A 27,054-nucleotide genomic window follows, 5' to 3' on the forward strand; every position below is an offset into this window, starting at 1 on the left:
TAAGATATCAGTATTAGAGGAAGTCAGTGAAGGGTATACAGGAACTCTCTACTATTTTTGGAACTTATATGTACATCTATTTCAAAATTATTTCAAAATAAATAGTTGAAAAATTGAGGGAAAGGAAGAGGAATTGAATTCTATATTCCTGGAGATGGAAAAATCCCTCAGTTTTTTTGGAAAATGATTCCTAAAATTCCAAAGTTTGCATCAATCATTTCTCTTCATCAATACGGTTGCTTTAACTTTTATAATATGTGCATACTCTGGGATGCTTTTCAGTGCATAGAGGGATCATTAGCTAGAGATAGCTCACAGAAAAGGCCAGGAAAACTTGTTAGAGAAATGATATTCAATGGTGTACAACAGTCACTGGTTAAACAAACATGCTAAGTAGTATTTTAGGTGCTGAAAATACAGCAGTGAGTAAGATAACAGAACCCTAGCTTCCTGGAATTTCCAGTCTTATTAATAAAAAGGTAAAATCAGAAGGTTAACTTTTTTTTAACCCCCCAAAACTTGGAAGGTGGATAGGCTGTGAAAAGGCTGTGCGGGTATGGAGGCTTATGTCAAAAAAAAAAAAAAAAAAAAAAAAGTTACAAAAATTGGAGAAGGCATTCAAATCGGAAAGACCATGGTCTGTTAGCATGTTCTAGATGCATAAATGCAGATCATGAATCCATGTTTATAAGCTAAGGAAGGGCAGAAAGCAGATAAGTGAATTACAGGATAGAAAAATCAGCAGAAAAGTAGTACATGGGGCAGACTGAAAGGCAAGAGTGAAGGGAAGGAAAGGTAGCAATGAGAACCGTCGCAGTCTTTTTATAACATGACTTAGCCCACGAGCATCATTGCAAAGAATGCACGAAGGTCGAGAATGAAGGGCCGCGCCGAGTAGGATTTCAGAGGGGCGTGCGTGAGGAGGACAGAGAAAAAGACTGGGGATGGGGGGCATGCAAGAGGAAGTCATCACACTGGGGACTGCTGAAAAAGGGACGAAGGAAAGATACTAGTCACCTACGAGCTTCGGGGACAGCGAGGAGGGTGGCGTGGGAAGCGAGAGCGTGCGGGCGTCGCCGGGGCGGCTGCAGGCGCTCCCCAGGCGCCGCGGGCCCGGGGCTTCAGGGACCCGGGCGCGGGAGCCCCGCGCGGGTTGGGGGTAAGTTGCGGGGCGGAGGGGGAGGTGTGCACTGTGTTTGGTGATGTCATTGCAAGTCAGTGAGCGGTGAAATTTAACACCGGCCGGATTTGCTGGGCTCCTCTTCTTCCAGGGGAAGCAGCCGGCGGCAGTCAGCGCTGAGCGCCTGCAGTTACCACCGGCCCCCTCTCACGGACCAGATTTCCGAAGTGGGTGTGTGTGCTTGTCTGACAAATGTTCAGGCGCGGGTTGTTTCCAAGGACTTCCCCCCCCCACACACACACCCCCTTCATCTCCTTCCCTCCCCCAGCCCTTCTCTCCTCCCAGCCCCAAAGCAGAGGACTCCACTGGAGTCACAGAGTCGCCTTTGAACCGCAAGTGAACTCGAGGGCTGCGCTCGCGGCGGAGTTCCAGCTGCTGCCGGCGCCCCGCCGCCTGCCAGTGAGGTCTTGCTCCTCGCCCGCCCTCCCATGGGAGCGCTCCCCCCGGGCTCGTCAGTTACCCAGCTAGGGAGCTAAGCCTAGCTGATTGATCGACCCTTTGGGTGCTATTTCTTTCCACTTCCTATTTCTCTCCTCCCTTTTTGTTGTTGTTGTTGCGGTTTTGGAGCATCGTTTTCATGTGATTTTTTTTTTTTTTTCTTCCTTTTTCATGGCCAGTACCTGCACCCTTAGCAGTTCGGAGTTGCCTTCTGTTTTCCGTTAGCGCTTCGCTGCAGGGACAAATGCATACAAATGCATTTAGGAGCCCACAGGACAAGGCGTGGAAAGGTCTCCCACACGGCAAAAACGTAAGTAGCCCACTCGCCCGGAGGCTAGGATTAGACCCACCCCTCTCCCCATCCTCCAGACCCTCTGGGCGGGTTGGAGATCTGTGTTCCCCCGCTCCTTGGCACTTTTCGAAGTTGGGAGCCGGCGAGCAGCCGTGGCATCCGCCTCTTGTCTCCTCAATTTGTAAAATACCGTGTTTGAAAGGAAGCCTCTTGCCAGCGGACCTCAGAAAGTTCATGCTAAAGAGGTCCTGCGGCTGGGGAGGGAAAGCTCTCTGGCTCGCATCCTGGCGCCGACGGCCGCGGTTCCCGCGACTCCCCGAGCTCAGATCGGACGCCGGCTGGAGCTCCGGCTCCCGCCGCCCTCGCGCCTTCCTTTCCTTCTCCTTTCTCAGGGCCCTGGCTGAGGTTCTGCTTCCCCGCGGTTCTTCTCCGGGCGTCCAGCCTGGGGACTGCCCGGGCGCCGGCGGTCCTCTGGGCTGTGTGCGCGGAGCCTGTGCCGGGCACAGACGTGGGCCGCGGTTCCTGGACTGGAGGAGAGGGTACCCGCAAAATCTCGGGCATCGGGGCGCGGCTAGCCTCGGAGGCAATCGGCTCTTGTCGTTAGGAGGCCAACACACGTGCTGCCCATCTGGGGCCGAGGCAGAGTCTTGCTTCCTTGGCCTGTCACTGGGGAAGGGGCTGGACGCGGGGGCGGGGCTGCTCCTCCCGCAGCGTGTTCGCGCAGGCCCGGACTGGCACCCCACCTCCTCTTTGGGCGCTGTACCTGCTCCTGCTCCCTCCCTCACTGGGAAAACAGCGTGGAGGGGAGTGCGTGCCTTGGCTGGCTGCCCTGCTCCCCCTGGAAGAGGTCGGTGGGTTTTGGAAGTTTGCTTCTGGCCCCTGGAGCCGGAGGAACCAAAAGCGGCTCGGGTCATTTTCTGCCCCGAAGCTGTCCCTTGGGAGAATTGGTGAGGGTAAGGGGTAGACCTGCCGGTGCCCGCTGAGGGCAGGCGGAGGGAGGCGGGGCGCGGGAGAGGCCGCCTTGTGGCACTGTTTGTGTGCACATGTGCTTCCCCGCAGCAAGCAGGCTGGGGCTCGCGCGCTCTCTGCTCTGACCCCTGGGAGTTTGGGCAGCTGGGCTTCCCGGCTGAGGAGGACGCGTCTCCCCACGCGCCCGAAGCCGGATTAATCAGTGCGGAGGAAAGCTCGCAATTCCGTGCTTGAGGCCAGGGGCCGGCGACCGGGGAGACCCGGATCCCGGAAGAGCTCACCCAGTGCGGGTTAATTTCCCCAGCGCGACTCCCGCGGGTCGCACCGGCTTCCCAGGCAGGTTTCCCGCCACATTTCTCAATAAAAGCCCCTCAGCGTGGACCCGGTCGGAAAACCGGGCTCCCTGTGCAGCCGATCCTGCGGGACCCCGCTCATGTTTCCGCTGATCCGATTTGGTGGAATGGTGGCATGAACGTCGGGCCCCCGGAGGTCCAGCCACCAGGAGAAGCTGGGTGAGGTCGGCCACCGTCTGGCCGGCCCGCAACCCTCCGCGTTCATTCCTCTGCGCTTCTTGCCTTCCCGGCCAGCTCCCACCCCGAGGGCTTTCCCTTGGCCACTGGGCAAGGCCTGAGCCGTTGCCCAGCCATCCGCGGGGTTGGTAGTAGTGACCAACTTCTCGGATTAAAGCAGATCTTCTCTGCTCCTGGCCTCTGTCTTGTCTTGCTTACACTTCCCTTTCAGACGCTCCCAGAAAAGGCCCTGCGTAAATTTTTGGGCAGTTTGGGGTTTGTAAATTGGGTCCAGATGATTGGGGGGAGGGAGGCCGAGAAACCAAACAGAATGGATTACACGAAGGAACTGAGGAAAAATAAGACTACGTGGAACGGGAAAAGAACCTTTGCTGAGAGAATTGGGGTTGATAGGAGATCCTGGGTGAAGGCGCTGGTCTAGAACGTCTCTCCGTGAGGAAACTTGCAGCCTCCTTTGACGTGAAGTCATCAAGTTTGCTCCACTACAGTTGTCAGTGGGGATGGACTGCAGAGAATTAAGGGTAATTCAAGGTTACATCAGATTGCACCCCCTCATAGCTCCAACCGTACACCTGCCAAGTAGGGGAAAGAGAAGTTACTGACTGATCTGACAAAATTGTTTCTCAAAAAAATCCAATTTCCATAAAGAATTACCGGGTGCCTGGGTGCCTCAGTCAGTTAAGCCTCTGCCTTTGGCTCAGGTTGTGATCTCAGGGTCTTGGGATCCAGCTGGACACTGGGCTCCCTGCTCCTCTGGGAGTCTGCTTATCTCTCTGCCTTTACCTTTGCTCCCCGCCCCCCCAACCCCTTCTTGTGCTCTCTCTGTCAAATAAATAAAGTCTTTAAAAAAAACTAAAAAAAAAACAACAACCCAAAAAACCCCCACTACCAACCCTATAGAGAGGGGACTTGGTAGAAGCAGCTGATTAGCTCATGATAATGTCAGTCCACTGAATTAAACCTTAGAGTTTCTAATGAAATCCTTGAGGTTTTAATTTTCTGCCATCCTTTTGTGGTGACGTTTTTTGTAAAAACAGGAGCAGTTTTTTTTTTAAATCACAATTCTGATTACCCACCCAAAAACATTTGCAGTTTTAAAACTGGATCCTTAAAAACATTTTATTTCATGGGGCTAGCTTTTAAGTGAGTTACCTAATGTGAATTTGTGGTAGTAGTAAAAGGAAATTAAAACCAGAAGTCAGTGTTAGATACAATGATTTAACAGTATCAGAAAGTCCTCCAGGAAGGCTATTATTGTAATTAAAGGGTTTCTCTAACCAAGGTGTGTCGGGGTGGGGGGGTAGTTTTGGATATAAACATCTATTTCCTAGTTGGCATGAAACTCCATTCTTTAAAGTTGCTTAGTTATCTTTGTTTTCAAGTAGATGTATAAAATAAGCTGGTGTCTCAAGGAGAGGGATTGTAACTTATGGAAAGTAGCTTTGAGTGTTGCTTAGACATTCTGCTTGGTAATCTGTGAAGTGGCAGGAGAAAAATATAAATTTTATTATGGAAATTAAAATAGCTAGTTTCCATGCCGTGCGTTGCAACTATGAGTTATTTTAGAATTTGTAACTCTGAGCAAGAAGTGAGGTAAAGACCATTTCATTTTCATCCTCCTAAAAGGCTAACATTATTCGGACATTCACTCAATCATTCACTCATTTATTCAACAAATGTTTTCTGAGCCCCAACTATGTGCCCAGCATGGCTCTAAGCAGAGAGGATACAATGGTGGAGTAAGACAGAAACACAACTGCTGCCCTCCCAATGTGCTCAGGTTAGTATAGGAAACAGAAAATGAATGACCAGGTATACAAAAATGAGAGAGGAGGACACCTAGAAGTTCTGGGAAGGTGGGGTAGATACGGAAGGGTAATCCTGGAAAGAAAGGCTGACCAGAGGAAATGAAATCCTCCCTGAGACCTAACTGGATAAGGCATGGAACTTTCCAGACAGAGCAGTAAAAGGCTGAGAGACGAGATAGCACAGTTCATTTGAGGGCCTGGAAGAAGTGAAAAGTTGGTTGTAGACCACGCTTTCTAGATGAGGAGTGACTGGAGCTGGATCTGGAGACTAGAGACCAGATTCTGAAAGGTCTTTAAACCGGGTTACTTTCTCAGCTAAATAAAAGGAGGTTAGGATGACCTGACTTCTTGATCTTGGGATCAGTGTGCATGTCGAAGGTGCTAGAGAAGTTATATGTTTATTGAAACTCAAGACCACCTGATAGTCTTGCTAACTGAATATTGACTCATTCATGTAAAAAACTTTAGTTAACACGAGTGTGTGCCAGGAACTTTGTGAGGGTAGGCAGCAATCATTTTAACACTCTCTGGGGTATTATGAGGATGGACTAGCTGAGTTATTTTTCTTCCCTGTTACTGACTGGATTCTAGGCATTTTGATTACTTGAAGTTCTTAAGCATTTATTTCCCTTGTACTTCATGAATTGCCTGTTTGCTTGAAATTTAACCAAAAATTCTAGTATCTTTCACACTGTGTTACTTATACAAGTACCTACTGAGCTGAATTGGTAATCTCAGAAATTCATTGTATATATGTTAGTGACAACACTTCACTCCCTGAATCATTCAACTTTAACCCCACTGCTGGGATGAGAACTGATCTTCAGTTATTTGGTCAACAAAGGACAAAAATGTTACTATTTCTGGATCTTTGCATCTAGTGAAGAGCAAAATCTGTAAAGTTGTCATAACTTAAAGGAGTTTTTGGCTTGTAAATGTAGTATAATGGTAATTGTGATATATTGGTAAATGTGATATATATCTCATGTATGGTTTTGAGATTATTTTGCCTTTTCCAAATGGTTTAAATTAAAATAAGCAAATAAGCAACTCATACACACAAAAAATTCCCTAGTCACAGGATTTCACAAGTCCTTCTTAAAATTATAACTTGAATCTATGTTGAAACAAGCTTCGGTAGCCCACAGACACAAGATGTGAGAGTCTCCTGGGTGCCCTAAACAAAAAGATGCCTGGGATTCTCTTAAAGTAACTTAAACCCTTCAGATAAAGAGAAAGTTGAATAGCTCTAAGAATTATTTAGGGAAGATGCCTGGGATGGATATTAGTTCCTTAAATATTCTGAGTATGGTCTTTGGATATCTATTTCCTGTCTGATCCCCTCCAGGCCTTCACCTCTCACATGTCTGGTTATGTTTTGATTGTGGCTTCTGTCATACTGAAAATGTGGCTAGCAGACCAGACACACAGAAATATTTCATATTTTCCTAGCAATCTTCACATATTAATATCATGGGTTATGTTTTTGAACTTTTATTGACTGTTTCCATATTGTTGATTTCTTTTAGATCTGGTCTGATTTTGTGAAATGTCTGAATCTATGTACTTCTGTTAGATTCTGTTAGTGACATACAGTCCAGACGTACAGAAAAGTGACCAAAAGCAGACATGCTTTGAATATTTGAAAAAATAGTCATATTTAATATACCAATTAGACTTTTTGTGAAAGTAAATATGTGAACAAATGAGCAAACTTAGTAGACAATTTTACGTTATGTAATTGAAAGAGAATTGGCCAGAACTTCAGGAAGACCTTTCCAGATTTGTGGTTAAACATCACATCTATTATATATAGTGATTTATGGAACATCTTACTAAATAATTTGATCTTTGTCCTTTAATGGTAGTATACTAACAGGATCCTACCATACACACAGATTCTAGGGTTTTATATTTAGAATGCAAAATATAAAATTTATAGTGTCTTATCCCATAATAGATGAGTCAGCCGAGACAGAACATTGAAGTGAATTGCCCAACGTCACACAGTAAGTTAGAAATAGAACCAGGTTTAGTCTTTTGACTCTCAGTCTAGTTTTACTTTCTTATTTACAATGCTGTTTTCTCTCCAACCTAATGTAGTTTTTATTTTAACTTATTCAACAACTCCTGCCTGTTTTAGCATTAAATGCATTCCTGGTACAGCTGATGCCCTTGAGAACTCCGTCTACTGCTAATGTGGAAATGTGACACTTCTTCTTCATTAAGTGAATGCATAGTAAATGTGATATCATGGGAGGGGGGCAAAACCAAAGAAGTAAACAGGCCCAGCCCAACTAGACATTTTCCAGAAAGTTTGGATTCATTAGACATCCATTTCATACAATGATGGAGTTTGGCTCTTTAACTGAGTATGTCAATTAAGCTTGATGTCTTCTCTGTGTTCCCACTTCAGAAATGAGAAAAACAGTCACAATGAAAAAAAAAAAAAAAGAAGCCTTTCCACTTAGCCTATTGTAGCAGATATTTTTAAACGTTCTTCTTTCTCTCTTTGGACAGCCAAATAAAAGTACTCTTATTTATTTTACTTTACTTTTCCCAAGTGTTAAAAGAATTAGATCCATACGGGAAAATTGAGTTCCTCAGTCATTGGGCGATGTTACTGTTACTCCTTTTAGCAGACGCTCAACCAACTGTTTAATAAACATTTTTAAAATGGAAAGGAATAACAGTACTCCTTTTCCTAGCTAGGGTCCTGGAATCGAGTTGCACATGGGGCTCCTTGCTCAGTGGGGAGCCTACTCCCTGCCCCCCGGTTGTGTTCTCTCTCTCTGACAAATAAATAAATAAAATATATATTTTTTAAAGGGATGCCTGGGTGGCTCCCTTGGTTAAAAATGTTTATTAATTGTCAATTTCATGTAAGAAATAGATAAAAGGTGAAGACCTATTGCTTGTTCAGGTATTTACTTACTAATTAATCCTAAAAGGTACGACATATATGGGATATAATAAAGTTACAATTAAAGCATTAAGAGTACAGAGAGGAGGGAAAGATCCAGGCATCTTTAGAGATGATGGAAACTTCATGGAGCAGATGTTATTCAAATTAGGCTTTGATAATATTTAAGATTCTGACAGGTGGAGATGAAGATGGTCTTTAAGACACTTACAAGCGCTCTCCAGGAAATACAGTATAATGTGATATGGCTGTAGCTTCAGGGGAGGGGAGGTAGGTGTAATGGAATCCATATTGCTATGGATATGGATATCCATATGTTCTTCCTTAGGTGGCTGCTAGTTTGGGACATAATTAGAAAAAGAGGAAAAATTCTTTTTCCAGTCATCAATCTCTACTTCTCTATTAGTCATCGGTTTTAATACATAGGTACACTTACATAAGGTATGGCTCAACTGATTTGTCATAATCCCCTAAGATCACCTGACTAAGGGGTGATGTTTGATGTGTTCAGGTTTTCCTGCCTTACACCAGGAATGGACTTGTTAGCATGTCTAGAAAGAACTTTATTTTTTATTTTTCTCCCCTGAGGTCATTGGGGAAGTCTATGAGTTGGCTGAATTGCTAAATGAATACTGCTGGTTGTTGTACTCTTGATTAGTTAGCTTCCTCTGAATATAAGAGTGCCTGTTGGGTTATTCCTAAACTCTGAGTGAGCCAGATTACCTTGGGCAGATGAGACATGATTCCTTTCACACCCCATTTACTGCTAAAACAGCATAATCTGCTGTACTCTCTTTCAGTGATTGCAATCCTGAGCTATTTTTTAGTCTCACTGGTATATATATCCTGCTAGTCATTTGTTGAAAATATAAAGTTGAAAGGAAGAGAGCCTCTTTTTACTCAAACTCTAGATCACTTTGGGATCCATCTTGGAGAACCTTGAGTTATCATTTTAATCTCACACAGAGGTCCTCAACTTCGTTGCACAGTAGAATCACCGGGGGGAGTGTTTAAGAATCCCTGTACCAGAGACCAATTAAAATCAGAATCTCTGGGGGAATGGGTGGAGAGGGAAAATCCAAGTATTAGTAGTTTCTAAGACTCCCCAGGTGATTCCACTGTGCAGTGAAGGTAAAAACCAGATTCAAAACAGGTAGGCCCTTCATCATCCCTTGAGCGTCATCTGTTCCAGTGGTCCTCGTAGCATCAACCCCAGATTCACCGCATCAGCATTGCCTGGGGACTTGCTGTCCATGCAAGTCCTCAAACCTCACCCCAGACCTGGTGAGTCAGACTCTCAGGGTGGAGCCCAGTGATCTTTAACGAGCCCTCCAGGTGATTCTGCTGCACAGTGAAGTTTGAAACCACTGATCTAGAGCAAGAGAAAAAGATAAAAACAAAAACAAACAAAAAACAGCAATCCCCTCCAAGGGTCAAATAATCTTATCTCATGTAATTAGATGTCTGTGATTTGAGCAAAATATTATTTGTGTATTTTAAGTACAATGTAACTATAATTAGTAAATGTTCTAAATTGCTGTTTCTCTGAGTTTGATATATGCACAATCCTTGTTAGAATCACCTAGTTAAGGACGTGTACAAACTGAGGATTCACTCCAAATTTATGAATCATAATCTCTGAGGCAAGCCCAGAATCTACATTTTTCACAAGCATCTCAGGTGATTCTTCTAGCAAACTAACATTTGAGATCTATTGTTTTAAATGGATGACACCATACATAGGAATCTATTATATGCTTTATTACCACATATGGGTCAGCTATTCGCTTGCCCAGATCAGTTGAAATTTCTGTAATTGTTCAATTGATTATAGAATTTATAACACTTTTAAGTAGTCTAGCAAAACTTTGTCTTATAAAAGTTGTGCTCTGTACTGAGTATGATCATAGAGTATACATTTTTCACCCACTAAAATGTGGCTAAGGCCATTTTAATATAAGTGATAGTTCCATTATACCAAGGAGAAAAGTATAATTACATATTGTTGGCTCATTTTGTAAAAGATTATCATTGTTATATTAACATGCTCCTTATACCAGTTGAAAAGATAAAAACATATTTATTGTTGGTAGTAAACAGGGAATGTACCAATTACTGTCAGCACACCAGGAACGTAATAAAAAGAAAAAAAAATTTTTTTAATCCAAAATTTTTTTTTAATTTTAATAAACATATAATGTATTTTTATCCCCAGGGGTACAGGTCTGTGAATCGCCAGGTTTACACCTTTCACAGCACTCATCATAGCCCATACCCTCCCCAATGTCTATTTCCCCACCACCCTCTCCTGTCCCCCCTCCTCCCAGCAACCCTCAGTCTGTTTTTTGAGATTGAGTCTTTTATGGTTTGTCTCCCTCCCAATCCCATCTTTTCATTTTTTCTTTTCCTACCTCCCCGCAACCCCCTGCATTGCATCTCCACTTCCTCATATCAAAGAGATCATATGATAGTTGTCTTTCTCCGATTGACTTATTTCGCTAAGCATGATACCCTCTAGTTCCATCCACATCGTCGCAAATGGCAAGGTTTCATGTCTTTTGATGGCTGCATAGTATTCCATTGCGTATATATCACATCTTCTTTATCCATTCATCTGTTGATGGACATCTAGGTTCTTTCCACAGTTTGGCTATTGTGGACATTGCTGCTATAAACATTCGGGTGCACGTGCCCCTTCAGAGCACCACGTTTGTATCTTTAGGATATATACCCAGTAGTGCAATCGCTGGGTCATAGGGTAGCTCTATTTTCAGTTTTTTGAGGAACCTCCACACTGTTTTCCAGAGTGGTTGCACCAGCTTGCATTCCCACCAGCAGTGTAGGAGGGTTCCCCTCTCTCTGCATCCTCGCCAGCATCTGTCATTTCTTGACTTGTTAATTTTAGCCATTCTGACTGGTGTGAGGTGGTATCTCATTGTGGTTTTGATTTGTATTTCCCTGATGCCGAGTGATGTGGAGCATTTTTTCATGTGTCTGTTGGCCATCTGGATGTTCTTCTTTGCAGAAATGTCTGTTCATGTCCTCTGCCCATTTCTTGACTGGATTATTTGTTCTTTGGGTATTGAGTTTGATAAGCTCTTTATAGATTTTGGATACTAGCCCTTTATCTGATATGTCGTTTGCAAATATCTTCTCCCATTCTGTCAGTTGTCTTTTGGTTTTGTTAACTGTTTCCTTTGCTGTGCAAAAGCTTTTGATCTTGATGAAATTCCAATAGTTCATTTTTGCCCTTACTTCTGTTGCCTTTGGCGATGTTCCTAGGAAGAAGTTGCTGCGGTTGAGGTCAAAGAGGTTGCTGCCTGCATTGTCCTCAAGGATTTTGATAGATTCCTTTCTCACATTGAGGTCCTTCATCCATTTTGAGTCTATTTTCGTGTGTGGTATAAGGAAATAGTCCAATTTCATTTTTCTGCATGTGGCTGTCCAATTTTCCCAGCACCATTTGTTGAAGAGGCTGTCTTTTTTCCATTGGATATTCTTTCCTGCTTTGTCGAAGATTAGTTGACCATAGAGTTGAGGGTCTATTTCTGGGCTCTCTATTCTGTTCCATTGATCTATATGTCTGTTTTTGTGCCAGTACCATACTGTCTTGATGATGACAGCTTTGTAATAGATCTTAAAGTCTGGAATTGTGATGCCACCGACTTTGGCTTTCTTTTTCAATATTCCTTTGGCTATTCGAGGTCTTTTCTGGTTCCATATAAATTTTAGGTTTATTTGTTCTATTTCTTTAAAAAAAATGGATGGGATTTTGATAGGGATTGCATTAAATGTGTAGATTGCTTTAGGTAGAATAGACATTTTCACAATATTTGTTCTTCCAATCCATGAGCATGGAATATTTTTCCATTTCTTTGTGTCTTCCTCAATTTCTTTCATGAGTACTTTATAGTTTTCTGAGTACAGATTCTTTGCCTCTTTGGTTAGATTTATTCCTAGGTATCTTATGGTTTTGGGTGCGATTGTAAATGGGACTGACTCCTCAATTTCTCTTTCTTCTGTCTTGTCGTTAGTGTAAAGAAATGCAACTGATTTCTGTGCATTGACTTTATATCCTGACACTTCACTGAATTCCTGTATAAGTTCTAGCAGTTTTGGAGAGGAGCCTTCTGGGTTGTCCACATATAGTATCATATCATCTGCAAAGAGTGATAGTTTGACTTCTTCTTTGCCAATTTGGATGCCTTTAATTTCTTTTTGTTGTCTGATTGCTGAGGCTAGGACTTCTAGTACTATATTGAACAGCAGTGGTGATAACGGACATCCCTGCCGTGTTCCTGACCTTAGCAGAAAAGCTTTCAGTTTTTCTCCATTGAGAATGATATTTGCGGTGGGTTTTTCATAGATGGCTTTGATAATACTGAGGTATGTGCCTTCTATCCCTACACTTTGAAGAGTTTTAATCAGGAAGGGATGCTGCACTTTGTCAAATGCTTTTTCGGCATCTATTGAGAGTATCATATGGTTCTTACTCTTCCTTTTATTAATGTGTTGTATCACATTGATGGATTTGCGGATGTTGAACCAACCTTGCAGCCCTGGAATAAATCCCACTTGGTCGTGGTGAATAATCCTTTTAATGTACTGTTGGATCCTATTGGCCAGTATTTTGGTGAAAATTTTCACATCTGTGTTCATCAAGGATATTGGTCTGTAATTCTCTTTTTTGGTGGGATCCTTGTCTGGTTTTGGGATCAAGGTGATGCTGGCCTCATAGAATGAGTTTGGAAGTTTTCCTTCCATTTCTATTTTTTGGAACAGTTTCAGGAGAATAGGAATTAATTCTTCTTTAAATGTTTGGTAGAATTCCCCTGGGAAGCCATCTGGTCCTGGACTTTTGTTTGTTTGGAGATTTTTGATGACTGTTTCAATCTCCTTACTGGTTATGGGTCTGTTCAGGTTTTCTATTTCTTCCTGGTTCAGTTATGGTAGTTTATATGTCTCTAGAAATGTATCCATTTCTTCCAGATTGTCAAATTTGTTGGCATAGAGTTGCTGGTAGTATGTTCTTATAATTGTTTGTATTTCTTTGGTGTTGGTTGTGATCTCTCCTCTTTCATTCATGATTTTATTTATTTGCGTCCTTTCTCTTTTCTTTTTGATAAGTCTGGCCAGGGGTTTGTCAATCTTATGAATTCTTTCAAAGAACCAGCTCCTAGTTTTGTTGATTTGTTCTATTGTTTTTTTAGTTTCTATTTCATTGATTTCTGCTCTGATCTTTATGATTTCTCTTCTCCTGCTGGGTTTAGGCTTTCTTTGTTGTTCTCTCTCCAGCTCCTTTAGGTGTAGGGTTAGGTTGTGTATTTGAGACCTTTCTTGTTTCTTGAGAAAGTCTTGCACCGCTATATATTTTCCTCTCAGGACTGCCTTTGTTGTGTCCCACAGATTTTGAACCGTTGTGTTTTCATTATTATTTGTTTCCATGATTTTTTTCAGTTCTTCTTTAATTTCCTGGTTGACCCATTCATTTTTTAGAAGGATGCTGTTTAGTCTCCATGTATTTGGGTTCTTTCCAAATTTCCTCTTGTGATTGAGTTCTAGCTTCAGAGCATTGTGGTCTGAAAATATGCAGGGAATGATCTCAGTCTTTTGGTACCGATTGAGACCTGATTTATGACCCAGGATGTGGTCTATTCTGGAGAATGTTCCATGTGCACTAGAGAAGCATGTATATTCTGTTGCTTTGGGATGGAATGTTCTGAAGATATCTGTGATGTCCATCTGGTCCAGTGTGTCATTTAAGGCCTTTATTTCCTTGTTGATCTTTTGCTTAGATGATCTGTCCATTTCAGTGAGGGGAGTGTTAAAGTCCCTTGCTATTATTGTATTACTGTCGATGTATTTCTTTGATTTTGTTATTAATTGGTTTATATAGCTGGCTGCTCCCATGTTAGGGGCGTAGATATTTAAGATTGTTAGGTCTTCTTTTTGGACAGATCCTTTGAGTATGATATAGTGTCCTTCCTCATCTCTTATTATAGTCTTTGGCTTAAAATCTAATTGATCTGATAGAAGGATTGCCACCCCAGCTTTCTTCTGATGTCCATTAGCATGGTACATTGTTTTCCACCCCCTCACTTTAAATCTGGAGGTGTCTTCGGGTCTAAAATGAGTTTCTTGTAGGCAGCATATTGATGTGTTTTGTTTTTTTATCCATTCTGATACCCTGTGTCTTTTGATTGGGGCATTTAGCCCATTAACATTCAGGGTAACTATTGAGAGATATGAATTTAGTGCCATTGTTTTGCCTGTAAGGTGACTGTTACTGTATATTGTCTCTGTTTCTTTCTGATCTACTACTTTTAGGGTCTCTCTTTGCTTAGAGGACCCCTTTCAATATTTCCTGTAGAGCTGGTTTGGTGTTTGCAAATTCTTTCAGCTTTTGTTTGTCCTGGAAGCTCTTTATCTCTCCTTCTATTTTCAATGATAGCCTAGCTGGATATAGTATTCTTGGCTGCATGTTTTTCTCGTTTAGTGCTCTGAATATATCATGCCAGTTCTTTCTGGTCTGCCAGGTCTCTGTGGATAGGTCCGCTGCCAGTCTAATGTTTTTACCCTTGTATGTTACAGACTTCTTTTCCCAGGGTGCTTTCAGGATTTTCTCTTTGTCGCTAAGACTTGTAAATTTTACTATCAGGCGATGAGGTGTGGACCTATTTTTATTGATTTTGAGGGGCGTTCTTAGCATCTCCTGGATTTTGATGTTTGTTCCCTTTGCCATATTAGGGAAATTCACTGGGCGCTCCGAGCCCACCCAGCCTGCGACCGGCACAAGGTAACCCTGGGCTGAGAGCTCACTTCCTCGGCTTTGTCGCTGTAGCTGGCTTCCCCGCTCTAATACCTGCGAGCTCTGTGGCACTCAGATGCCCCCGGTCCTTCTGTGACCCCACGGGACCTGGGGTTATGCTGACCCTGCCTGGGTTTCCCCCCGGTTTAGCCTCTGGAGCGATGTCTTCCAGTGGAGCCGACTTTTAAAAGTCCCGATTTTGTGCTCCGTTGCTCCGCCACTTGCCGGGAGCCGGCCCCTCCCCCCGGGGTCTATCTTCCCGTCACTTTGGATTCACTTCTCCGCAGGTCCTACCTTTCAGAAAGTGATCGATTTTCTGTTTCTAGAATTGTTGCTCTTCTTCTCTTTGATTTCCCGTTGGATTTGTAGGTGTTCATAATGTTTAGCTAAGCTATCTAGCTGATCTCCTGCTACCCGATGTAGTCTCAGCCTGCTACTTCTCCGCCATCTTTACTCCTCCCCAGAAAAAATATTTTTCAGAGTGCTTTGTAATCACTCTTTACAGAACTGCATTTTACAGAAATGTCATTTGGGAAGTCCCTGAGTTAGAATAAAAAATAAATAAAAAACAGAATTAGGTGATCAGCTATTGTTTTCAGCAACCTTAGCATTACTTTTTGAAATTATCTCTATGGTTTTTACTTGAGAGGTAGATATAACCAATTATGAAGGCTACTCAATAAAATCTATCAAAAGTTTGGCTATACTAAAACAAAATCATAAAATATTTGTAGCCAGCTAATCAGTAAGAATGAACATTTTGATATGCAATGATTGAGTATCATGCTCACAATTATTGCAAATCAAAATGTTCGATGTTGATATATAAAGGCCATTGTTATTTTCAGAACCCAAATATCATAAATCTAATACAAGTGATATTCAAATGGCTTTGATATGATAATCAAATGGCTTTTCCATATAAACATTTATTTAAAAAAATCACTGGTTCCACAATTTATAACCACTATAGTTAAGTGACTATTATTTCTGTTACTTTGTGTAAACTTACATTACTTTGTATAAAATTGCATGTATGATGCTTTGATGTAGTATGTAGTCATCATCATCATCATAATTTCATTTATATGAGTCATGTTTGTTGAGTGCTTCCTTTGTGCTGGGTACTGTTTTGTGTGCCTTACATGAAATTTTTCAGTTAATCTTTGAAAAAGTTTATGAGATAGATTGAACAAATGAGGAAACACAGGGGTAATGCAAAGTGTTCTCAAGTCATACAGTAAGTGACAAAGCTGGAACTTAAATTCAGAGCCCTTACTCTTAATCATTATGAATATTAAAATACTGTATAAATTAAAATGATAGCTTATTTCTTGGGATGCCTGAGCAGCTCAGTTGGTTAAGTGTCTGCCTTTGGCTCAGGTCATGATCCCAGGGTCTTGGGGTGGAGCTGCTTCTCCTTCTGATCTTCCAACTCATGCTTTCTCTCTCTCTCTCTCATATAAATAAATAAAATCTTTTGAAAAATGATAGCTCACTTCTTAATCTTGTACTGGAGTTCATTTGGGATTTTATATGATTTATAGGTTGTAAATATCCACTAAAATTTTCCTTTTTTTTTTTTTTTTTAGGAAACTGCTTCTCCATTTTATTGTGCTATGTGTGGCAGCGGGTGCTATTCATGCACAAGAACAAGGTAAGAAAGTTACCTTGTTACTTCTTTGCTTCTATAAAAATTCTCCTTCCAAACAGCAGAAGTATATGTTTTCAAAATCATCAGAAGCTTAAATTCAACATTAAACAGTACAATGAGAATGTAAGGGTAAAGAAACCAATTTTGGGGGGAAATATGACCTTTAAGAAATTACTTACATTTTTAAGCGAACTCTCTATAAAAGAGAAGTTTTGTATAGTGAAAAGGCTTTGCTTGTGACTTCATTTGAAGTGGGAGTTCTTGGGGGTGGCAAACTGTGACTGAGTTACCTTTGCACTTCTTGAAACAACACAAGCATATACTAAATGTTCCATCTAGATTTACGTCATTAAGAAACAAAATGCAGTTTGCCTACCAGTGGGTTTGGGATTTTATTTAATTCAAATGGAGAGGTTTAGAGAATAGTTCAGTGTTTTGTTTTTGCCTGCTGGCTAGTTGCTCTAGTAGTATGGTGATAGAGTTTCAGGAATCTATGTACATTCAGATTAATATAATTATTAAACAACATTTTAAAAGGTATCTTCTATTTGCCATATAATGTCCTAGTTGCCAGCAATGGAAATATAAATAAGACAATGTCTCTGGCCTCAAAGTGTAAAAACAAGTGCCTTTGTCAAGGGTTAAAAATAAAAAGCCAAAGTCAAAGAGAAAAACCTGGGAACTCTGCTGGATCTACAGAGAGTACCACCATGGCCCTATTTTATTTATTATTATTATTATTATTATTTTACTCCTCTGTCTCACATCAGCAGGGCTGCCAAATTATTCATTCTGACAAAACCAACATTTCAGTTCAGTGACCAGTCCTACAAGCCACTTGTCAATTTGTCAATCAACTAAACAACAGTAAGAAAGAGAGAAGTAAATGAAATATACATAGGTAGAGAGAGGGTGTGCAAAGAAAAGGGTGGTGCTCTATCTGTTTGACCAAACTGACAAGTAGATGGGGAAGTATCCTGTCAAATAGCATGTAGGTGAATTAAAAGATAACTTGGAAGGCATCTTCTGTTTTATGGGGAAATGGTTACATTAGGTCACATGTCATGTATAACTTCATGAAATGCTGTTCTGGACCAAGTCATTTCTGCTACTTTATTTTGCTTTGATTAGCCATGAAGAGGAGAGAAACTGTATCTTTTAGTTCACTATTATTACTTATGTTATACCTTCTGAGAATTTAATGTGTGCCAGCCCCATGTGTACAGAATATATATTTACCACTACCTCATCACAGGATTTTTATGATTATGCCCATGATAGAATTGGTGACACCAAGATTAAGAAGAATAAGTAACTACCCCAGGGGGTACAGGCAAATAAATGGAAGAACCAAGATTTGAACTCAGGTATATTGATTGCAAAGTCTACAAATTCTTTAAAATTGAGCCTCTTGGACCATAGAGAAGAGCAAAAAGAAGAGAACCCGTCATTATTAATTACATATATATTTTGTGGCTTTGTCTTTGGCTGGCCCTTTACATCTATTATTCTAATATTCATAATGAGCCTGTGGGATAGGGATTATAGGTGAAGAAACTGAGGCTCACGGAAGGGGTTTGCTCAGGCTTGTACAGCTGGGACTCAAATCCAGGCCTGCCCATCTCTCACAACAAACCTTTTTCCACTACACATCTTCTGGCTTCACAATTGTCATCTACTGGTGTCATGAGTTTAATAATTTCAAAAGGTAGCATTATCAAGATATTAAAAACCCAGGCAAAGAAGGATATAAGGAAAACTGGGTATTTTTGAATGGATTTTTTTTTTAAAATTCAGAACCAATGAAGGAAATAATATCTTTCAGCCTTAAGATTTCATTTATAGAATACAAAATATGCTCCTTTATTTCAGAGTGAACATCACAATCTTTAGTTTTCCTGTAACCGTAACATTTTATTGTGAGTTCTTAACAAAAAGAAAAATCTTTTTAAAAGCTCTTTGATTTCCGGGACATTGGGTGTCTCTGCCTTCAGCTCAGGTCATTATCCCGGGGTCCTGGAATCAAGTCCCACGTGAAGCTCCATGCTCAGTGGGGAGTCTGCTTCTCCCTCTTCCTCTGCCCCTCTCCAGACTCATGTGCACGAGCTCTCTCTCTCTCTCAGATAAATAAATAAAAACTTTTAAATTTTGCATTTGTTTTACAACCAAGTATAACCTGTTGAATACATGATTCTGTTTCAAGGAAAAATTTACTTAAGGCTGACTTTTCTGAGGATTTGACTGAGATAGATCCCTTTTTCCTATCTGATGAAGTCTGCTTTCCTTATTGCTCAGTCTGGGTGGGTGGGCTGGCCTCCAGAGATGCACCGAGCTGCACTACCTCTTCAGGCTAACCTACACCAGGCCAGCTATGTAGCGAATCCTCAACATGCACAACATTCTCAGGTTCATGGTCCCTGCGTGTGAAAACCACATGTATAGCTGTGCGTAGAGTGCTATTTCTAAAAAGAGTATTTCCTGTGGAAATGGATCCAAAATGTGTTTATTGTTAACAAAGGATCAGCTCATTCTAGCTGCAGTTACTCTAAAGATTTTCTGCCAAAACCCCTTATGGACACTTAACCAAAATCTTTACACATAGGTTAAAGCTTCAATTCTCATTTTATGCATAAGTTTGCTTTTATCTATTTATCTATAATAGATGTATTATTCACAGTAGGATACTTTAAAATCACACATACCCAGTATGACAGTGGTGCTAAATAAAGCACAGGTGTTCCAGAGCCCAAAGCCAGGTGCCAGTGCTTACTAGCTGTGTGATCTGGGGCAAGTCCCTCAAATACTCTGAGCTTCATTTTCAGCAACTCTAAAGTGAAGATAACAATAGTTCTTACTGCACAGGGTTGTTGTGTGGGTAAAATGAGATAATACATGTCAAGTGTTTACTGCTTCCCTGTTATATAATGAAGACACAATAATTTTTTTAAAAAGAACACTCAGGATCCTTCTCTTTTCCCATGTACTCATAATGTTGAAAAACTGAAATAGTTGAATTTAAGCAACTTCCTTTAGTTCCTTAACTGTGTGAGCTGGAAGCAAGTCAGCTTGTATTCGAGTATTGATTCTGGCACTGTTTGGCTGAGGATGTATAGAACAGTAGAGAGTAGATATTGGACAATTTATCTGGTTCATTTAGTCAATTTGGGAAAATGGGCAAAGAAAAGTATATTAAGGCTTATATGGTTTTTCTTATTTACAACTTTGTGATTTTATTTACTTATTTATTTAAAAAAGATTTTATTTACTTATCTGAGAGAGAGTGAGAGAGAGCACAAGAAGGGGAAGAGTCAGAGGGAGAAGCAGACTCCCTGCTGAGTGGAGAGCCTGATACAAGACTCCTTCCCGGGACTCCACGATCATGACCTGAGCTGAAGGCAGATGCTTAACCAACTGAGCCACCCAGGCACCCCTTTGTGATTTTACTTTAAACAATGATTTAATTTTTTCATTTCTACAAACTAGAAAGAATATAGCTTGGATATTTGGCTGACTCAGATATATGAAAATTTTAAACAGTGAGAATTTATTAAATTAAGTGCTATATTATATTAGTTATTCAATGAGTTAGCATTCTAATTTATTATACTCTGTTAAGTGATATTACTTTTTACCTTTTATCTAAAAGTTGGTAACTTTTAATTCTTTTAAACTGCCACTTACTAAGAAATGTAAGAACCTTATATTTTTGAGGGCACACACAGTAATTCTATTGTTCCTCCAATTTGTGATAGAATATTGTTGAATATTGACAGCTGCAATGTCTTCTTTGGCTGTCTTGTAAAAAGAAGTGCTTACAAAACTTGTAAAGCAAGTATAATCATTAGCTCTCCCATCTCTATTTCTTTAGGTATATAGTACATTTCACCATAGAGTTAATTATCTAGTCACTGGATTTAAAGTCAAATACTAGGGTATGAGTCAGAATTTTATCACCTACTGAGACTCAGTTTCTCCTTTTTCTCCCCCCTTTCCTATTCTTTCTACCTCTTCCTACTTTCTAGCTCTCTTTCCATTTTCCTCTCTTCTTCCCTCTTGCCCTCTTTCTTTTCTTCTAACCAGTGATGATAGAATCAATGGTGCTTATTATACAAGTTTCACATGAAAGACAATCAAGGTTGGAGTGTCTGTGCCTACACCTCAGCATCAGCCCTGTAGCCTTTGAAGACTGATTTTATTAGCAAATTGAGTATGATCTGTTTGTCTTCAGTGCATACAACAAACAAAACAAAAACAACAAACAAAAATTACACCGAAGGCTTACAGAGAGAGGAGTAACACTCAAACTGAGTCTTACAAGATGAGTAAATTTGGCATGAAGGGGTATACTTAGCAGGGCTCTGAAAGAATGGGATTTTTTTTTAATAGATACATTTTTATATGGCAAGAAATTTAAGAAAAGTGAAAGAAAAAAAAATGAGAGTGGAGAATGCCATGGAGTGAGTAGATACCAGTGAAGGAAAAATGTGTAAGAGCTAGTGTAAACTAGGGAGCAGTCAGCAAAACCAAGCTTACTTCTTACACAACTGCAAGTTTGAGGGTCTCCAAGACAACCGTCAGTCTCAACGATGTGTTAGAAGGATTTGTGAAACCCAGTGAAATCTGTTATACTCAGAGTTATAGTTTATTACAGCAAAAGAATATGGATTAAAATCAGCCCACAGAAGAGACACATGAGTTAGGGTCTAGGAAAGTCCCACATACAGAACTTGCGGTTGTCCTCTCCAGTGGAGTCAGTAACAACTCTCCCAGCAATGATATGTGATGGTGTGCACAGAATATTGCCAACCAGTGAAACCTAGGCCTGTGCAGAGTCTTTAGTGGGGCTCTGTCATGTAGACGGGATGGACCGCCCGTGTAGCTGACCTCCGTCTCCAGTCCTTCTTGAGGTTGAACAGTTACCACATGACCAAAGCCCTTACCATAAATCACATTGTTGGACTACCTGGTGTTGTCCACAACCCTCAGATAAATGAAGATATTTTTATCAGGCAAGATACTCCAGGGCTTAGAGAGTGCCTCCTAGGAGCTGAGGACAAATATATGACTGCTCTTTGGACAGGGTTTAATTTTTTACTACACAAGTAGCATGAGGACTTTGGGTGCCATAGTGGAAAGGGTAGAAGAGAAGGGCTGTGGAAAGTGAGATCAAGATGGGGGGTTCCGATGATTCCTTTGCATAATTTGACAGTTTGCAATAAGGCCACCATACCACTCACAATTACAAGGATAATCTTAAGTAGGTGCATCTGCTCCAATCTCATCAGCTGTGTCGTGAATGTACACAGTTCCATGGACTATCTTAACATAAAAATTACTTTAAAATGAAGTCATAATCCTTTAATGAAAGAGTGAGGGGATGGAAAATGGTAAAAAGATTTTTTTAAAACAGGATACCCATAAGGTTGAAAGAACATGGATATTTCATTCCTTGTTTAATGGTTCTCTTTTATTTCTGGTATATTCTTTTGCTGAGAGTAGTCCTTTTTTCCTACATTCTAAATCTTCCTGTTCTGATCTTTTGGGTTTGATCACTTTTGATGTTTAGCATAAATTAAAAAGGGGGAAAGCTCATTAGGGAGGCATGAGATATGAGACTGGGAATGCAGGCAGGAGTTAGATCACTAAGGGCCTGAGGGCTAAAATAAGAAGTTTCAATTTTGCACTGAAAGCTTTGAGAACCACTGATGTATTATAGGAAGCGGTGTCGTGAACTAAAGGTTCATTTTGTTCTATACAAAGAGAGAAAGGTTTCTCCGGCAGCAGTGTGGATGACAGATTGGATGAGGGTGTCTTAAAAGAGGCAGAGAAATCTATTAGGAGACTAAGATAATAATCTAAGGATAAAGGGAGCTTAACTAAGGTTTGTGTTAGACTTGGTGACTGAATAGCTATGGAGAATGGGTGGAAAGGAAGTATTAAAGGTGATTATCAGGTTTTTGGGTTAGATGGCTGGATTGATTAATTAATTCATTCAAGCACTACTTTGGACCTACTTCGTATTAGTCGTTATTCTAAACGTTGGAATATAACAGTAAAACATGATGAAGTGCTACCCTCATGGACTTACATTGCGACTGGGGGCAAGGCAATAGGCAAGTGTGTGTGTACACACACACACACACACACACATAACGTGATATGTATGATATAAAATATATTTATATATAACTCCCCCTACATTTTCTGCGCTGTGAGGAAAAAAAATAAAGTATAGTAAGATGTTGGAGAGTCACTGGGGCAAGGAGGACAATTTTATATTTTAGGTATTGTTGTCAGGGAAGGCCTCTCTGAAAAGGTCACATTTGAGCCTAGATCTGAATGAACTAAAGGTTTAGAGCTTTCTAAGCAGAAAGAACAATAAGTGTAAATGCCATGAATTCAAAATGAGTTTGGTGGTTTTAAGGAGTAAGAAAAGACCAGTGTGGCTGGCACAGAGTAAGGTGGGAAGAAATGAAAAGAGATGAGATAAGAGAAGTAAGAAGGGAGCTGATGACATAGATTCATACACCATATAAAGAGTTTGGATTGCATTTTTCTGTAACAGGAATCCATGGGAGGATTTTGTTCAGGACATTGGCATGATATAATTGACACTATAAAAATATTACTCTGGCTGGTGGTTTGGTAGTGGGGTTCTTTACTAAGAGAGGCATTAAAGTAAGAGGAACAAATGTGTGGGAAAATATATTAAGTTAGAAGTGCTTGCAGGACATCTAATCTCTACTGCATAAATTCAGTAGGCAATTGGATATGCAAGTCCTGAAGAGAGGTTTGTGAGTCAGCATATGTGGTTATTGAAATCATGTTTTGGGTGAAGTCATTAGGCTTGGTGTTTACAGTAAAAAGTGCAAAGCCCGGTTGCCTTGGTGACACGGTGATTTATTCTCTGTTTAAGAAGCAAATGGGTAAAAGAGATAAAATCAGTTCTGCTGTTAGGTGATATACGCATTCCTAAAAAGTTGCCATGCTGAGAGATTGAGTCTGCCTGCTTTCAGATTATGCCTCTACACTTCCTCCTTGGGTGACCTTGGGAAAGTTGTCTGTCTGTGACTTAGTTTTTATGACTGTCAGATAGAATTAGCCGTAGTACTTACCTCATAGGGTTATTGTGAGCATTATGTGGCTTAATAAAGTTGTGAGAATAGTGCTTGGTATATAGAATTAATGAATGCTGCTATTATTTTTAATTCTTTTAAAAAATACAAAGGACAGGTGAAATAAATCAGACTAAGAAAGACAAATACCATATGATTTCACTCACATGTGAATCTGAAAAACAAAACAAATGAATAAACAATCAAAAAGCAGAATCAGAGTTATAAATACAGAGAACAAACTGATGGTTGCCAGAGGGAAGGAGGGTGGGGGTATGGGCAAAATGGATGAAAGGGAGAGGGAGGTATAGGCTTCCAGTTATGGAATGAAGACATGGGGATGAAAGGTACAGCACAGGGAACATAGTCAATGATATTGTAATAGCATCCTATGGAGACAGATGCGAGCTACACTTATGGTGAGCATAGCATAACATACAGATTTGTTGAATAACTGGGTTGTACACTTGAGATTCATGTAACATTGTGTGCCAAATATACTAAAAAAATTTTAGAAAAAAATTTCTAAAGGAAAAAAAATTTCTTAATGAAAAAGAATTCAAAGCCGTCGAGTGCCTAGTTGATAATCAGTATTCTTTAAATAGTAACTGATTTCCAAAGTGACACAAACTAGATCGATTTTGTGGTTAGGGTCCCTCATGAAACAAGTAACTTACTATAGACAACTTAGTTTTTTCTTGCTGTATTCGTTGGTACCAATTGATGAAAGAAAAGATATAAGGGTTCAAGGCTGACAACCAAGAAAGAATTCTTAAGACATCTTTGATGCAAAAAGGTGGTTTTATGAATGCGTGGGGACAGGACTCCTGGGCAGAAAGAGCTGCCCTGGAGTCATGAGGAGTGGCCCACTATATACTTTCAAGTTGGGAGGGGGTTAGAGATAGCATAAGTCTGTAAGGAATTTTGGGAGCAAGGTTTCCAGGACCTTGAGGCTAGCTATTGTTGGGAAAAAGTAATTTATTACCATTTAATAAAACCTTAGTCACGAGGCCATATGCTTGGGCGATGATTGTCAACACATATCTTGAAGGGTTTAGAGATAAAGGAAATTTCTAAAGGAATTTTTATATGTTAAAGTAGACTTACAGGATCCTGGGGATTGGGCTAAGGTTGCCTTTTAGCCTTAGCAAAGTATTAACATTGAGACAGTTGAGTCCCTGGAGGAAAGTCACTCTGTCTATTTCAAGGACTTGTTGATGGGCTGTAGGTAGTAAGGAAATTTAACAATTTCTCCTCTGCCTTTGTTTCCCACATTACCAATTATCTAAATTTAACCTCTAAATTGCAGTTTAGTTGATATCCAGTGTCAGACCTAAATTAACAATAAAGAGTGTGTCCTCTGATAGAAGACTTTCTTTCTTCTGTTCTTCCCACTCCCTCTCATCTGTGCCTTTTATCCTTTAGAGTTCACTGTTCTATCAATATCTGCTCAGAGCATTTGCTAAACATATTGACACTAAGATTTGAAAGTTTAAAACTGCATTAACATTTAGATATCCACTCAGATACCAACTCTGGTGGCTACCTAGACAGTATTTCCCAATTACAAGATTCTGTGGGAAGAAATAACTGCTATGATTAATTAACAAGGCTTGCCAAGGGATATGTGAGGTGATTTGGAGAAGAGAGTGGCTGTGAGGCAGTGTGGGGGGCAAAGATTATAGACTTTGAAACTAGACTGATTGGAGTCATATCCATTTCTACTATTAGCTGTATGACCTTGACCGGGTTATGTAATCTCTCTGGATCTCAGATTGTTCATCTGTGAAGTAGGTACAGACATTAAGTATAAACACGAAACCATGAGATAATTATCTTCCCACTTCTGTTTCTGGATATCACATGAAAAAAGAGATAAATGAAATAATAAATAACCCTGAAAACTGCATTTTCAGCAAAACTAGGGGACTGATGAAACCTGCAAACTCTTAAAATATCCTGAGAAAAGCATATACATTCCAGCAGAACCACACATTTCTTAAAGATGAGGCACATACCCTGAAGTCCTTAACCTTGAATGCTTGTACAAAACAAGTGCTACAGGATCTGGGGAAGACAGAAGCTGACTGGGAGCAAGTACAAGAAGGAAGCACAGATAATAGCTAAATGGCTCAGTGGGGACAGGTCTCAGAACATGCACAAATCTGCTTCATAAGGTGAAGGATTCATTCTGAAGCATATACCAATGAGAGTGGATACCGGGGAAGGAGAGTAACGTGTGGCCAGCTGGGCTGGCTATAGAAGGTCTCCTAGATTAGGGTGGAGTTAGAGAAGGTGGGGCTATATCAAAAAGCCATTTGAGAAGGAAAGCTGGTAATGCTGAAAAAGCCTTTGGGTTTTGAAATTTGGAAGGCATGGCCCTCTCTCTTCTCCCTCAGCATCCTTCTATAAATTGTTGGGCCATGAAATTGTAAGTAACTAAAAGCAACTGGCACAGCATAAATAGAAAGGTACAGTAAGGAAAATATAGGGGAAAGCAGCAAAATGAAAATGCACACATAAAAAAAAAACACCTCTATGAAGGAAGATAATAAAACAGAAATATAACAACTCAAGAGAAGGAAGATATGGCAAGATGTTAAAAGGATATGAATTGCAAGCTTGTAGAACTCAGAAAACATGTCATAGGAAAAAACCCTTTTTATAAATCAAGATGAGATTGGAAGGAGCACAAAGAGAGATTCGACATGATAGAAAACATGGTAAAATTAGAAATGAGAAAATCAAACAGAACTGAAGATAACATTTTAAATGATTGCGGAGAAATGATAGACATAGAAGATAGCAGTGGAGAGTAAACGTCCTTATAATAGGAATTTTTGAAGAAGAAAACCAAAAGTATAAAGTAGAACAAATATTCAAGGATATAATTCTTGAAAACTTTGCTGAAGTAACAATAACAATACAACTTGGGTCTGTACAACAAATGGGCATCCTATATGCGTGGGAACATTTACCCACAATGGTCAATATAAAGACAAATTCCTTTTTTTTTTTTTTTAAGATTTTATTTATTTGTTTGACAGAAAGAAAGAGATCACAAGTAGCAGAGCAGTAGGCAGAAAGATAGCAGGAAGCAGGCTCCCCGCTGAGCAGAGAGCCCCATGCAGGGCTCGATCCCAGGACCCTGAGATCATGACCTGGGCTGAAGACAGAGGCTTAACCTACTGAGGCACCCAGGCAACCCATAAAGACATATTCTAATAAAATCTGCATTTCACTTCAAAGATAAAGAACATCTCTTAGGGGCATGTTGGAAAAAAAAAATTGAGTCACTTAGAGGGAGAACTAAAATTGGCTGTCTTCAGATTTTTCT

At 40.4% G+C, this 27,054-nt stretch overlaps 1 protein-coding gene across 1 annotated transcript in view; it reads left to right on the forward strand.

Annotated features, from left to right (window-relative positions):
• Positions 1–1,872: 1,872 nt before the first annotated feature.
• The window catches only part of COL24A1 (collagen type XXIV alpha 1 chain), a gene marked incomplete at both ends in the record, with an annotated part of 371,273 nt that continues 346,091 nt past the window's right edge, over positions 1,873–27,054 (forward strand). The window contains 2 exons of the mRNA XM_080801684.1: positions 1,873–1,928; positions 16,541–16,605. Coding sequence (XP_080657810.1) covers positions 1,873–1,928; positions 16,541–16,605 — 121 coding nt within the window. The remainder of the gene's footprint in view (positions 1,929–16,540; positions 16,606–27,054) is intronic.

The sequence above is a fragment of the Martes martes genome, assembly GCF_963455335.1.
Source record: "Martes martes genome assembly, chromosome: 4".
Lineage (NCBI taxonomy): Eukaryota > Metazoa > Chordata > Mammalia > Carnivora > Mustelidae > Martes > Martes martes.